Raw genomic sequence first — 15,562 nt, forward strand, 5'->3', positions numbered from 1 at the left:
ATAGAGCCAAAATGGTAGTAACAGCTGATCCCTGATGGGGGAGCCTTTACCTATATATAGTTTTCCCGAACTGAAAGCAAATAGTTACTCCCAAGTGTCAGATTTCCATAGCTGTCCCCATAAGCATTTTTTAAAACAGCAATGTCATTTTTAAGTACTTAAATGTAACACTCAAGCATGTAAAATAAAACAAAATGGTTATTTTAAAGAACTTTGTGATGAATCCTACTGACAAGAAAAAAAATCCTGTAATATGAATAACGACAGCATAAATTACTTAACATTTCTAAAACTTAAGTGTATAAGTAATCAATTTGCAATATGTTATTTACATTGGCTCACGTACTGTTTTAAAAAATAACCTTAATGCAGGTATAAAGATGGAGAATAGGTTAGTGGTTGCCTCAGATTAGAGACTGAGAGGAGGGAAGGAAATGTAATTATAAAGAGGCAGCCTGAGGACATTCCTTTACAGTGGTGGAACTGATGTGTATCTTTACAGTGGTGGTCATTACATGAATCTATGTATATGGTAAAACTGCACGAAACTACACACACACACACACACACACACACACACACACACACACACAATCGAGTGCATGTAGAAATGGCTGGTGAAATCTAAATAAGGTCTTTGTTAACAGTACTGGATTGGTGTCAATCTCCTGATTTGATACTGTACTATTGTTATATAAAATGTCACTATGGGGGAAACTGGGAGAAGGGTACACAGGACTTCTTTATTTTGAAACTCACTGCTAGTCTAATTATTTCATAATAAAAAAAAATTTAAACAGTAAAAATAATCTTGAGTCCTCTATATGTGTTTGACAACTTTCTATAATTCAATTTTTTTTTTTTAGCATTTTACAATTTTAGGCTATTATACAGTCCTACATAGAACACTGGTTTTTGAAAAATGCTTCCTCTGACCCTGAAAAACTTATACAACTGCATATTATTTGGATCACAGTTTTGCTGAATTTTTCTATTATCATCCTTTGTTCTTTACACCCACAATGCCTCTCTTAAATCTGATATGAATAAAATATTCATCAAAAGCCAGAGGTACTGAGTAATTTTTTTTCTCTCACACACACTGAAGAACTTACTCCATCGAACCCAAGGACTTAGGAGAAAAAGAACATCCGCAAACTCTCCTTACATCTAAGGACAGCCAAGCCTTTTCTAGAGTAATTTCTCCTTCTTCCTTCAATGACCAGCTTTTCCTGCCTGTCGCTACTTGTGGTAAACATCTATTCTCAGAGCTGCTCATACTTTTTCAAAACCTACAAACACATAGTTTACTTTGCTGATAAAATGATGTTTCTCGAGCTTCTTCCAAATTTTATACTCTACCAAAAAGAAAGGCATCATCAATTACTTCAACAAATAAATGACACAACAAGAACTTTGGACGATAACCAGTTTCTAACGGATTTTGTTTTCCTGGTTGTATTTCAAAACAACTCATCAGAGAAGTACATTTTGTAACTGATAACACACATCATCTTTAAACAATATTTTAATATAGATTTTTATGTTATGTAATTTTCATTATCCCTAAAATAAAACTTAAATGATACACACTGTACCGAAAAGATTTACCTTATCTTATTCTATTTGTAATATTGTTTTGAGAAACAGCTTACATTATTTATGTAACTGTCCATGATGATGCCTGAAAATGAATTACTATTATCTCTGACCTAAAAGAAATGTTTCTGTTAAAATATTTAAATAAGAATGCATGCAAGAAATCTGAAAGATGAGATATGGCCTTATTTCATACATAACTATGAGAGATTAAAGCAAGTCACTAACCTCATTAATCAGGAACTGGAGCTGGATTACTGCAGCTCCACTGTCATGTTGGCAATAACATTCCACTCCTGGACGACCAAAGCTGTCATCAATTTCATTAAGGAGTTTGTGGTGTGTGTGGGCTTTTTATAGAAATTATATAATAGACTAACAAATATTCCAATGACCTGATATTCAATACACACTACTTACTGGGAATCGAGACTTAATGAGGTCTATTACACACTAATCAGCTAGTTTCTTTTGGAAATCAGAATGCTCAAAGGTCCAAAAGAAATAAGAAAACTGTTCCTTTTAGAAAAAAATAAAGTATTAAAAACAGCAATATACAGAACCAAAATAATATATATTTAATACAATTTACTCTGGCCAAGTTTTTTTATTTCACTTAAAAAGAAGAGAAAAGCATCCAATTTTGCCCAAGTCAGCAAACAAATCTGAAAAGTAGACAAATGCCATTTTGGAATATTGCTCTTAGAGACAATAATCTTTTACTGGCATTTTTCATTCTTTTATGTCATTTTTAAATAGTTTAGGCTAAAAATATAACGAAAAGGAATTGCTGAGTCACATAATCTATCCATTTTTAGTTTTTTTGAGGAATCACTATACTGGTTTCCATAGAGACTGCACCAGTTTGCAGTCCCACCAACAGTGCACAGGGGTTCCCTTTTCTCCACACCCTCACCAACACATGTTGCTTGTTGACTTTTGGATAACAGCCATTCTGATTGGTGTGAGGTAGTATCTCACTGTGATCCTGATATGCATTTCCCTGAAGATTAATGATGTTGAGCATCTTTTCACATGTCTGTTGGCCACGTCTTCCTTGGAGAAATGTCTTTTCGTGTCTTCTGCCCATTTTTTGATCAGTTTTTTTGTTGTTGTTATTGAATTGAATGAGTTTCTTATATATTTTAGATCTCAACCCCTTATAGGATATATCATTTGCAAATATAAACTCCCAACGTGGGTTGCCTTTTTGTTTTGTTGAAGGTTTCCTTCACTGTGTAGAAGCTTTTTAGTTTGATGTAGTAGCATGAGTTCATTTTTTCTTTTGTTTCCCTTGCTAGAGGGGCATGTCCAAAAAGATATTACTTAGACTGATATCAGATACTATATTTCCTATGTTATCTTCTAAGAGTTTTATGGTTAAGTCTTTAATGCATCGAGTTTATTTCTGTATATGGTATAAGAGAGTGGTTCAGTTCTCCCAATACCACTTGCAGAAGAGACTTGTTACTCCAGTTTATTTATCTGAAGAAAATGAAAACACTAATTCAGAGATAAATGCATCCCTACATTCATTGCAGAATTATTTACGATAGCCAAGATATCAAAGAAGCCTAGGTGTCAATCAATAAACATAAAAAAAGATGTGGTGTCAATCAATAAACAGATTAAAAAAGATGTGGTATATACCTATGTAATGGAATATTATGCAGCAATAAAAAAGAATAAAATCTTGCCATTTGCGACAACATGGATAGATCTAGAGAATATTATGCTAAGTGAATAAGTCAGGCAGAGAAAGACAAATACCTTATCATTTCACTTACATGTGGAATCTAAAAACAAAACCAAACCAGACTTATAGAAACAGAGACCAAGGTAGTTATTATCCATATTTTACAGATAATAACTCTGATGCTCAAAGAAGTGATTTTTCTCAAGGTTACTACTGATTTGTTTCCCTTTTCCTTTGGATAGGGTAGTACTGTGCTGTAGCTAGCCCTGAAAGGTTCTAAAACTAAAAAATCCCTATGAATTGGGAAAAATATTCATAACAAATCATTACTTCATAATAACAAAAAGTTTAAAATTAAATTTTAAAGAATGAGCATTGCTTATATATAATCAAGAGATATTAGTGTAGAAAGAACACAAATTTCAGAGCAGGCAGTTCTCAATCCTGGCAGTATATCGGAATTCCGGTTCTACTAAATCCAAATTGCCTGAGAAGTCTGGGTAGGTATTTTTTTGTTTTGTGCTATAGAAACATCCGAGGCACGGTGAGAAATATGACCTCTACTTCCACATCAGTTCATGTACCAGCTCTGCTAGTCCTTGCTGGGACCTCTCAACTTTCTTCTTTATAAAATGCAGATACCTATCTAGTTTAGCTTGCAGAACTGTGGTGAGAATTAAAACTATATAGAGTATATTCACCAAATGGTGGTAGTGGCCATTATCCTTATTTAGCACAATGCATTTATTGCTTTAACAAAAACTAAAATTACCTTATAATGGATATATCATGGTATAAGAAAGAAAAAAATATCAACTCCAAATATACTAAATCACAAAACAATGTCATAGATGCAAATATTCATATCTTTCATACCTATAGTGATTATTGCTTCTTGCATATACAGTTCTTCCTAATATGGTCATTTCTGAGTTAGTTAATAGTTTCATTAGAAAATGACCAAACACTAAAATAAAGATCTGCTTGCTAAGTTATTCCCATTTCTTATGGCTATGTTCACAATTAAATGAAAAAACAAAACACCTGAAATGAAGAAAACCCAAAGGAAAGATTACATATTGAATAATTCAGCTGTTTGTTAAATGGAGAGAAATACTTATTATTCTGATTTTTCTCTTTTATGTATGCATGAATCAATTATAAGGCAAAGCCAAAATAATAAGGGTACACTGAGTATTTCTTGGTGTCAATATATCTTACCTTCTAATTCTGAAGTCCAATGCATTCTTTTAAAAATGATGCAATCTTCCTATCTTAAATACCTTTATTCTAAATATTTCTACTGCTTACCCTACCGAGAGCTACGATACTTACCTAATCCTACAAGTTATTTTTCTGGATTAAACTAATTAATTTATCTGACCCATGACACATGCCAGCTATCTCCTGCACAACTACATTTACGGTTTTATCCAGACAAGTATCATTATGGCTCCTGAAATGGAGCTGCAGAAGGCCAGGTTAAAACAGGCTGGGAGCAGAGTCTTTGAATGCAAGCCTCTGAATTTAGACATAATCCTCTAAGTAAACAATAGGGAGAAAATAAATATATAAGGGAAAAAATAACAATGAAACTATCAAGTAAGAATAATCAGTAGGAGGTATGCAGGACAGATAAGCAGAAAGAAAGACCAGAGCCAATAAAACAATATATCATCAACTCCAAGTTCAAAATAAGCATTCGTCCAATTGCCTAAATAGTTCTCTCTTTTATTTCTATTTTATAATTATTTTGGCTGGAAAGGGATGGAGAAAGGAGGAATTAAGAGGCATATCATAGCAGTTAAGATTTATTAAACATGTAACATGTATCAAACACTATATATGTATTACTTCACAAGAGTATCTCTATTATAAGCCCTGTTTTTACAAATAAGAAAACTCAGATACAAGGTTAAATAACTTGCCCAAGAGCCATATAGCTAGTTAGTATGAAAATGAGGTTTGAGGACGTGGTTCCATAGTGTAGCGGTTGTTAGCACATTTGCTTTACACACAGAAGGTCCTGGGTTCGCGGCCCTGTGGAGCCACAGTCCATAGTCTACAGTAATGCCACCCTGAACAAGACCGACATCTGATCTTGGAAGCTAAGCAGGGTCGGTCCTGGTTAGTACTTGGATGGGAGACCACCTAGGAAGACCAGGTGCTATAGGCGTAAATAATAATAATAATAATAAAAAATGAGGTTTGAACCCAGGCAGTCTAACTCCAAAACATATCTCACCAAGCCTTACTGCATACAAAAAAGAGCCAATTTTCACATGTAAATGTCATTTCCTAACTTATTTTAAGTCATTTAAAACTGGAGAATGAACACAGAGGAAATATTTATAATCAATATTTTGCACCTGAATACATATCAGACTAGTCTAATAATATACAACTAGACCAAATATAACCTTAAGTAGCAAGCAAACATCATAAAACCAATTAAGTATAAACAATATGTCAATCGAAAATTTTCTTCTAGACCTATTTTTGATGTTATATATACCTATTAATTTTAATAATGAAGCTCTATGGCCCAGCAGAAGGTCCTGGGTTCTTCTGCTAGAGTTCTGTATTCTAATTCTAATTGAAATTTTGAGATGGCTTCCTTTAAAATATCTTAATGTGTAAAATGATCAGCAAATAAACATTTCGGAGACTACAGCTATGTGAGAGGAACAGTTCTTAGCAAAGGTAGGTAAGATATTAAAATAAGTAAACACTATACTCAAAAAGCTCACAGAATCAGATACTATATTATATTAAAGGACAAAAACCACATGCTCAGTGGACTAAAAAAAGTCTTTGACAAAATCCAACATCCTTTCATGATAAAATACTCAATGAGAAGGGAACTTCTTTAACCTGATAAAAGGACATCTATGAAAAACCCATAGCGAACATCATGTGTAATGCTCAAAGACTGAACACTTCCCTGCTAAGCTCAGGAAAAAGATAGGATGTCAATGCTCTCCACTACTATTCAACATTATACAGAATGTTCTAGCCAGAGAAAACACACAAGAAAAGTACAAAGTGTTCAGATTGGAAAGGAAGAAGTTAAACTACTTCTATGCATAGATGACAGGCTCTTTTATACGGAAAATTCAAAGAGATCCACTTAAAATAAACTATTAGAACAAAAAAATGAGTTCAGTAAGGTTTGTACAACACAAGATGAATATACAAAAATCAATTGTACTTCTATCACAGGCAATAAACAATCTGAAAAGTGCAATTAAGAAAACAACTGAACTTATAATATCACAAAATAAAATACTCAGGCATAAATTTATCCAAAGAAATGGAGGACATGTACACTGAAAACTAAAAAACTGAAAGATCTAAGTAAATAGAAAGACACCCCATATTCATGAAACAAAAGACTTAATATTGTGAAGATGACAATATTTACCAAACTGATCTACAAAATTAATGCGCTCCATCAGAATCCCAGTTGTTTGCAGAAATTGACAAGCTGATCCTGAAATTCATATAGGAATGCAAGAGAACCAGAATAGCCAAAATAATCTTGATAAAAAAGAACTAAGTTGGAAAACTCACACTTCCTCAATTTCAAAACTTACTACAATTAAATGACAAAACAAATGTTATGAAATTTTACAGTAATCAAGACAGTATGATATTAGCACACAGCTAGATATATATAGATCAATGGAATGAACTGAGAGTCCAGAAATAAACATTTAAGATCACTTGACTTTTACAATGATATCAAGACCATTTAATGGAGAAAGAACAGTCTTTTCACCAAATGGTGCTGGAACGACTGGATAGCCACATGAAAAATAATAAATTTGGACCACTATTTCACATTCTATACAACTATTAGCTCAAAAGGGAACAAAGACCTAAGAGCTAAAACTATAAAACTCTTAGACGTAAACATAAGAGGAAATCTTTGTGACCTCAGATAAGGCCAAGGTTTCTTAGATAAAACACCAAAAACACAAGAAACAAAAGAAAAAACATATAAATTAGACTTCATCAAAATTAAAAACATTCATGCTTCGAAAGAAACCATCATCAAGAAAGTGAAGATAATCTATGGAAAGGGAGAAAAACTTGTGAACCATATATTTGATAAAGACTTAATATCCAGTATAAATAAAGGTCTTTTAAAACTAAACAACAAAAAGAAAATCCAATCCAAAAATGGGGAAAGGATATTAATATACATTTCTCAAAAGGAGAGATGCAAACAGCAAAAAAATTACATGAAAAGATGTTCAACGTCATCAGTCACTAGGGGAATACAAATCAAAACCACAGTGAAATACCACTTCAGACCCTCTAGTATGACTATAACAAAACAGACAGACAATAATAATGGTTGGTGATGATGTAGAGAAATTAGACCCCTGATTATTGTTGGTGGGACTGTAAAATGGTGCAGTCGCTCTGGAAAATAGATTGGTAATTTCTCTACATTAAACAGAGTTATCATATGGCCCAGCAATTCCACTCCTAAAAATATAAGAGGGGAATGATAACATACATACACAAAACTTCTACACAAACGTTCACAGCAGCAATATTCATAATAACCAAAAAAGAAGAAAATCTAAATGTCCATCAGTGATGACTGAATAAATAATATGCAATATATTTATATAATGGAACATTCAGCCATAAAAATAAACACAAATACACACTAAAATATGGATGAACCTCAAACACATTATGCTAAGTAAAACCTAGTCATTAAAGATTATATATTACATGATTGCATATATATATGAAATGTCCAGAATAGACAAACCCATTGGACTAGAAAGCAGATAAATAGTTGTGAAGGACTGGGTAGAGGGGGTAAGGGGGAGTGACTACTAACAGGAATGGGGTTTCTTACTGGGAGATAATGAAAATGTTCTGAAATTAAAAAGTGTTGTTTGCATAACAGCATATAATGAAAAGCACTGGCTTGTACACTTTGAAACAGTGAATTTAATGGTATGTAAAAATCTCAATAAGGCTGTTATTTAAAAAACAAAAAATCAGCTTGTATGAATGATAAATAATACATATAAATAGGTAAAAATAAAAGACTGAATTTAACGCAAAAAAAATGATTGCAATTATTAATGAAACAAGTTAAAACATTATATTCTTAAGTACACCACTTTTTCTATGGGACTTTAAAATATCTTTCATAAGCAATGAATGAATTTAATTAGCAACCTAAATGAAATGCAGCATAGTAAGGAGGACAAAATAAGACTACAGTAGAGCATTTTTGCAATTAAGCTCCTATTTCTTTCTGCCCTACATTCAACTTTTAAAGATTTTTAGTTCATTCAAGATTTAAACACATGAAGTATTTAAGATGAGAAACAACAAAGAAAAATGCAGTCTCTTAAACAAATAAGAACTTCGGTCATATAAAAAAGGTATGATTTTAGAAATACATATAAATAAAAATCCTCAGAAAATAGCTTTCTTTTTATAGATTACCATTTATATTTTCATCTAATAATTTAAATATACATTAATCCTTAAAATATACTGATGAAATTATTCAGGAAATTCCCATTTTAAATTATAACAATTTGGTTCAAGATAGTAAGCTGAACAAATAAATATGTTTGCTGTCACTCTGTCCCAAAAACCTATTAAAAAAGTACAGCCAAAAGATAAAGAACTTGGAAAAAAATACATAATATGAGAATTATTTTAGAAGACTTTAACATTTAACAGGAGAAAAAATATGGTTTATCAAAGAAATAATGAAAGAAAATGTATTTTATTTAGTTTCTGAAGAATATGAGACTTCGGATGGAAGATAAATGAAATGAAACCCACACCCAAACACACCACTCTAAAATCTTAATACTTGAACACTTAAAAAGAAGATTCCATAGGCTACCAGGAAAAAAAAAAAAAAAAAAAAAAAAAAAAGAAAAGAGGTCACCTGCAAAGGACAGACGATCAAACCAGCAAACTTCTAACACCAGTTGCCAGAGAGCAATAAAGCAACACTCTCAGAGCTGAGGTACAGTAGTTTTCCATTTAGAACTCTACATTCAATCAAACCACCAGAACAGTTTAATAGAAGACTTAAATATGCAAGGCCTCAGATACCTTATCACTTTCTTAGGATGCCATTGAAGACTCTACTCCAGTTAATCAAAGGAGGAAACAAACAAACAAAGCAATGACATGGGATCTAGGAAACAATGAATTCAATCCAGAAAAAGATGAAGGAAAAGTCCAGAATAGCATTGTGGCTGACATCAAAAGCTAAACAGCACTGGTCCAGATTAAAGAGGGACAGGGTTCCAGAGATGTGACTCTATCCTTGAGAAGCCCAAGGAATTTAAGCAGAGGATGAAAGCAGCCATTGTATCTGGGATTTCTACTGCATTATCCATTCAGCTATCGATGGACACCTAGGTTGCTTCTACACCTTGGCTATTATAAATAATGGATAATTTTTCACAGTGACACATCAGTATTCTTTGATATTATTTAGTAGTATTTAGATTTTAACTTTGTAATTGAAAAATAATCACATTAGAGCTGAATCTCTTTAAGACTTATACCATTAAAAATAAAAATAAAAAGAAGCAGGCAATGAGACACCAGCCAGTGATTAAGTTCTGAAAATATAGCTCCTAGGCAAGTTTTCACTGCTGTCACTACCACCACGTATTATACACATATTTTGACAACCTCTATTTTTATAAAGAATGTAATAATATCAAAACTGGTAGATACTTAGTAATTAAGATTTTAAAAGATTATATATCTTCTCAGAGAATCTGTTCATCAGTTCCTGTCAACAAGGAAAAGGCAAAGTACTGACATTATTCCAATCTCTGTAGAAGTGACAGTCAATTTTCCAACCCAGAAATGGAAGACTGGAGTACGTATAAAATGGAAAAGAGCTGGAGAACTTTGATATCCTGTGCCGTTTCTGAAAATACATTTATATCTTGCAAAGTTTAAAGATGAGAATGTGAATAAGTGATTAATAAGTTATCCTATTATACATTTATAAATTATACATTCAATCATATAATACTCTGTGAAAGTTACTTTCTTTGAGCAGATACTCTGATAACAAACCAAGACTTTTAAACTCTTCCTTCCTGCTGCAGTAAAAAAAAAAAGTAAACCCAAGAGCATGATTTTAACCCATCAGAAACCCCAAAGACTTGTTACCATTTCTTTTAGTACATTCTTATATTTTCAGCAAACAGGGTAATTCACACCCCCTCCAGTATTCTAGTAAGCCTTCAAGGTGTTGCTACTCTGAACTGGCTTACAGTTGATGGATGATTTTTATTTTTAATAGTATGAGTCTTAAAGAGATTCAGCCATAATGTGATTATTTTTCAATTACAAAGTTAAAATCTAAATACTACTAAATAATGTGGTCAAAGAATACTGATGTATCACTGTGAAAAATTACCCATTCATCTATCGATGGACACCTACATTGCTTCTACACCTTGGCTATTGTAAATAATGCTCCAATGAACACAGGGGTGCATATATCTTTCCAAATTAGTGGGGTGATGGCATTGTAAGATCTAAAAATGTCCAATCACTACATTGTTCACCTGAAACTAATAGAACAAACACTGTATACCAACTATACTTAAAAAATAAAAGGCAATGAAAAAAAGAATACTGATGAAAACATTCTTAAAATTGAAAAGAGGATGGGATTTAGCATCAGACCAACTCATTTATCCTACTCAAGATAATATAACCTGTTAAAAACAAATAAAATTTGTAAAGCAAGAGATTAACAGGAAAAAATTGAGATCAGTAAAATGATCTGTGATAACTGTAAGACATCGATGTGGGGCTACAGTTTTCTCATCTGTGAAATATTTCGCCTGCCTCCTTCACCTGATCAGTGTTAGGGTCACTTGCAAGTTTAAGACTAAACTTTTCGACTTCATAATTAGACTGCAACATGGTCATTTTTTATTGCTGGTTCTCACGTCCAGAAGTAGATATACTGCTAGAAAGGGGACACCATAAATCAAACCCGAACTCCAGGTCCTTTCCATCTTCATATACCTTTTGTACACCAGTTTCACAGTCCTGTCTCCTCAGGTAATGGTAAAGCAAAGTGTCGACTTATTCCCTCATGCTCATACTACACATCTCAAGATGTTATGATTACTATAAAATAGTATCCTCTCTATACACACTGTATTGAACATGCTTATTATCTACCATCTGCCAACTAAGAACACTGCTACTGTTCAACACTGTTGAACATTTAACCAGTATTTCTCAGTTCTAGTTCTATGAGAATCCATGGAGATTTAAGATTAAAAAAATTACACATGTCAAGCCCCATATCGGACTCACTGAATCAGAACATCTAGAGAAAAAAATCCAAGCATATGCTTGGGCATTTTTTTTTCAGCTCCATGAATTATTCTAATGTACAGCCACAGTTGAGAAAAACTGGAAAACCTTGTGGCATAAGATTAAGCATTGCCTTCCACATCATTTCTATATACATAAATGATTCATTAAATAATTTCTCAGACTTCCTTTCTTCAAATGAAATAATTATCATAGGTCTTATTTTCCAAACTTGTAATAATTTGCTATTTATATCTGAACTAGCTTCTACTCAACTTGAAATATGCTCAAAATAAAAACTTAAGTCTTCACCAAAGTTTAATACAGTGAAGAACATTTCATTTTTTATGTTATGACCTATGAATGTATTTGCAATACAAAGTTTTTACTTACACTTTTATAGTAGAGTAGTCCTATTCTATACCTGAAAATCATCAATTTTAAAATATTTTTAAATATTTTTTTTAACCTACAAAAATTAATATAGTCTTCCAGTTTCTGGTCTAGCACATAAAAAATTTGGAAGTTGCCATTTCGTTCTAACAAATGAAAGACTGAGCAAACTAAAAACCAATAATTCATCTTATATCCTTAAGACAAGTGAGGTCACATGGCAAATCGTTGCCTGCAAAACTGCAGAGACAGGCCAACACAGAGCATCACAACTTTCTAAAATAAATTAACCAGCAGACACCTCCACAGGGTAGGAAAACCTCAACTAAATTGATGATTTGCTGGAGGCTTAAAGTAGACAAGTCCGAGAGTCAGAAACTCCAGAGAGACCAAGTTATGGAGGAAGGGGTCTCCACACCAGGTTCTCACAGTATCTGAGAAGAATCCCCTCCTGCTTCCATCAGGGGGAGGGGAAAAGCAACCATTCTGACATAAGCTGGAGCATTCTGGTCTTAACAAGCTCTGCCCTCAGGAGAAGCTAACCAGAGCCAAAACTTCTGGGGTTTGTCAGAGCCTAACTGACATGGGGGAAAGGATATGCCCAATTCGAATCCACTCTAGTCATCCTAACTCATGGGACAGAGGGTAGGTATTATGGGTACAATACTGAGATGCACCTCTGAAGTTCACAGTGACAGGCTCACTGGAAAGAATAAGATGGAATCACAGGACTACAGAATGTTGCTCCCCCACATACACACCCCTTACCACCAAAAATGAATCTGGATACAGACTTTACACCCTTCAAAAAAATTATATCAAAGGTGGATCATAGACTTAAATGTAAACACAAAACTATAAAACTACTAGGAAGTAACAGAAGAAAACCTAGAAGACCTTGGGTATGATGATGACTTTTAAAATACAACACCAAAGGCACTATCCATGAAAGAAATAATTGATAAGCTGGACCTTATTAAAATTAAAAACATCTGGTCTGCAAAACACAATGTCAAGAGAAGACAGGCCATAGACTTTGAGAAAATATTCGCAAAGACACCCCTGATAAAAGACTGCTATCCAAAATATACAAAGAACTCTTAAAACTCAATAAGAAAACGACTCAATTAAAAAATGAGTCAGACACCTTAACAAACACCTCACCAAAGAAAATATATAGATGGCAAATATGCATTTGAAAAGATGCTCTGCATCATGTGTCAGTGGGAAAATGTAAATTAAAACAAGAAGATACCAGTAAAAACCTATTAGAATGGCCAAAATCCCAAACTGACAACATCAAATGAGATAATGTAGAGCAACAGCAACTCTAGTTCATTACTGGTGGGACTGCAAAATAGTATGGCTACTGTGGATGACAGTTTGGCCGTTTGTTACAAAACTAAGCATACTTTTACCATATAATCTAGTAATCACACTCCTTGATATTTACCCAAAGGAAGTGAAAACATATCCACACAGAAACCTGCACATAGATGTTTATAACCATATATGTCATAACTGTCAAAACTTGGAAGCAACCCACATGTCCTTCAGTAGGTGAATGGATCAACTGTGGTAAACCCAGACAATGGAATATTATTTCACACTAAAAAAGAAATGAGCTACCAGCCACGAAAAAAACAGGAAACTTAAATGTATATTACTAAATGAAATAATCCAATCTAGAAAGGCTCCATATTATAAGATTCCAACTATATGACACTGTAGAAAAGACAAAATGATGGAGACAATAAAAAGATCACTGGTTATGAGTTAGGGAAGAGGAAGGGATGAACACAGAGAGCACAGAGATGTTTTTAGAACAGTGAAAGTATTCTGTATGATACTACAATGGTGGGTACATATTATACATTTGTAAACATCTACATAATGTACACCAAGAGTAAACTTGATATAAACTACGGGATTTGAATTATTATGTGTCAATAAAGATTCACCAGCTGTAACAAATGCACCACTCTGGTCTATAATGGGGGTGGCTATGCCAAGTGGGTACAAGGTATATGAGAAATCTCTGTAGCTTCTGCTCAATTTTGCTATGAACCCAAAACTGCTCTAAAAATTAAAGTCCATTAAAAAAATTAATATATTAAGAAAGGAAGCTAGACACATCCTCATGATTTTATAAAGGTGGACATACTTAATTTTTATTGCTGATTCACAATTCTAACATTCTGTTAGTCTGCTATTTAAGCAAAACTACAACATGCACTATTTCGGCAGTAAAAATGTGACCAAATGCTAAAATTAACTGTGAAAGATACATAGGTCAACATTTAAAACTTCCTTAACACAACTCTAACAATTTACAATAAATGTCCAAAGGTATCTGAAAAATTAGGTCAATCGACTGCTTTCTTTTCACATGAATGAAACAAACATCAAAACAAAAAAGTAATTGCAGCACCTAGGCTAATATATGATTACGGTATTAACTGGATTAAAATATATCTCTAGTTACTTCTTCCACTATTATTTTGACTAAGAACTTATTATTATTAATAAACAAATTAGAATGGCTGAAAAATATACATTGTTATTATTTACTGTTTTGGAGTTAGGACTGTTTCTGAAGGGATCAAAATGAATTATATTTATTATTGCAGGCAATTCTTTAGAATGGATTTTGATATATAAATACTTTTAAATGAACCACTTGCTCAGTCTGCTATGAAATACAGTCATAAATAATAATGGTCTGGTTTAAAGATACGAAAAGAACGTACATTCTCACATATCAAGTAAAAGCCATCTTTTATCCCAGCAACCATTCTCAGATGCTTAATGTCTAAGCTCTTTTCTCAAGTACGAAAAGTGAATTTTAAAAGAAAAATACAACACATTATGACAAATATAGTACAAAGATGGAATAGATGGAAAAAATCTGTTTCAACACTTTTTTCTCCTTTCAAAAGACAAAAAGGAAAAGTACACAAAAGGAAAGCAATTTAGCAGAAAGTACTGCAATAGTTGATGCCACTAGATTTATAGTCACCTTTGGCAGAGTACCGCTGTGAAAAAAGACAGAGGTACTGCTATTACCAGAAAAGATTATGTACTTTCAAGAAAGGGTAGGATTAATCACTCTTCAACAGACAACCTCACCAGGAAAAGCATCAAAGTTCGAGATAGCACTTACTGAAAGGAAAACGTGAGCAAAAACTACTATAAAAATGTCCTTAACTTCAAAAATAAAACCTTATTATTTAACAATATCTACCATATCATTTCTAAGACTATATATTTTGCAAAAACATGTGTTAAGCAAACCTTAATTTTCAAGTGAAGATTATAAAACCAAAATTATCATCTATTTTTTTAGTTAAAAATCTTTACAATCTCTCTTGAGAATCTAAGTTATTATAGATCAATACTTATTTTTAAATCATAGTACCAATAAATATAAAGTGATAAGCTCAGCATGTCATCTTTCATTTATCTGTCTTATATAACAACTTCCAAAAGGACTAACACCAGTTAGAGAAATAG

At 32.8% G+C, this 15,562-nt stretch overlaps 1 protein-coding gene across 6 annotated transcripts in view; it reads right to left on the reverse strand.

The window, feature by feature from the left end:
* STXBP5 (syntaxin binding protein 5) overlaps window positions 1–15,562 on the reverse strand; it is a 150,989-nt gene that overhangs the window by 121,361 nt on the left and 14,066 nt on the right. For all 6 annotated transcript variants that reach the window (XM_039846957.1, XM_039846953.1, XM_039846952.1 and 3 more), the window contains exon 3: window positions 1,828–1,909. In XM_039846957.1, the coding sequence (XP_039702891.1) occupies window positions 1,828–1,909 (82 nt within the window). The remainder of the gene's footprint in view (window positions 1–1,827; window positions 1,910–15,562) is intronic.

The sequence above is a fragment of the Pteropus medius genome, unplaced genomic scaffold (assembly GCF_902729225.1).
Source record: "Pteropus medius unplaced genomic scaffold, Ma_sr-lr_union100, whole genome shotgun sequence".
NCBI classification, from domain to species: domain Eukaryota; kingdom Metazoa; phylum Chordata; class Mammalia; order Chiroptera; family Pteropodidae; genus Pteropus; species Pteropus medius.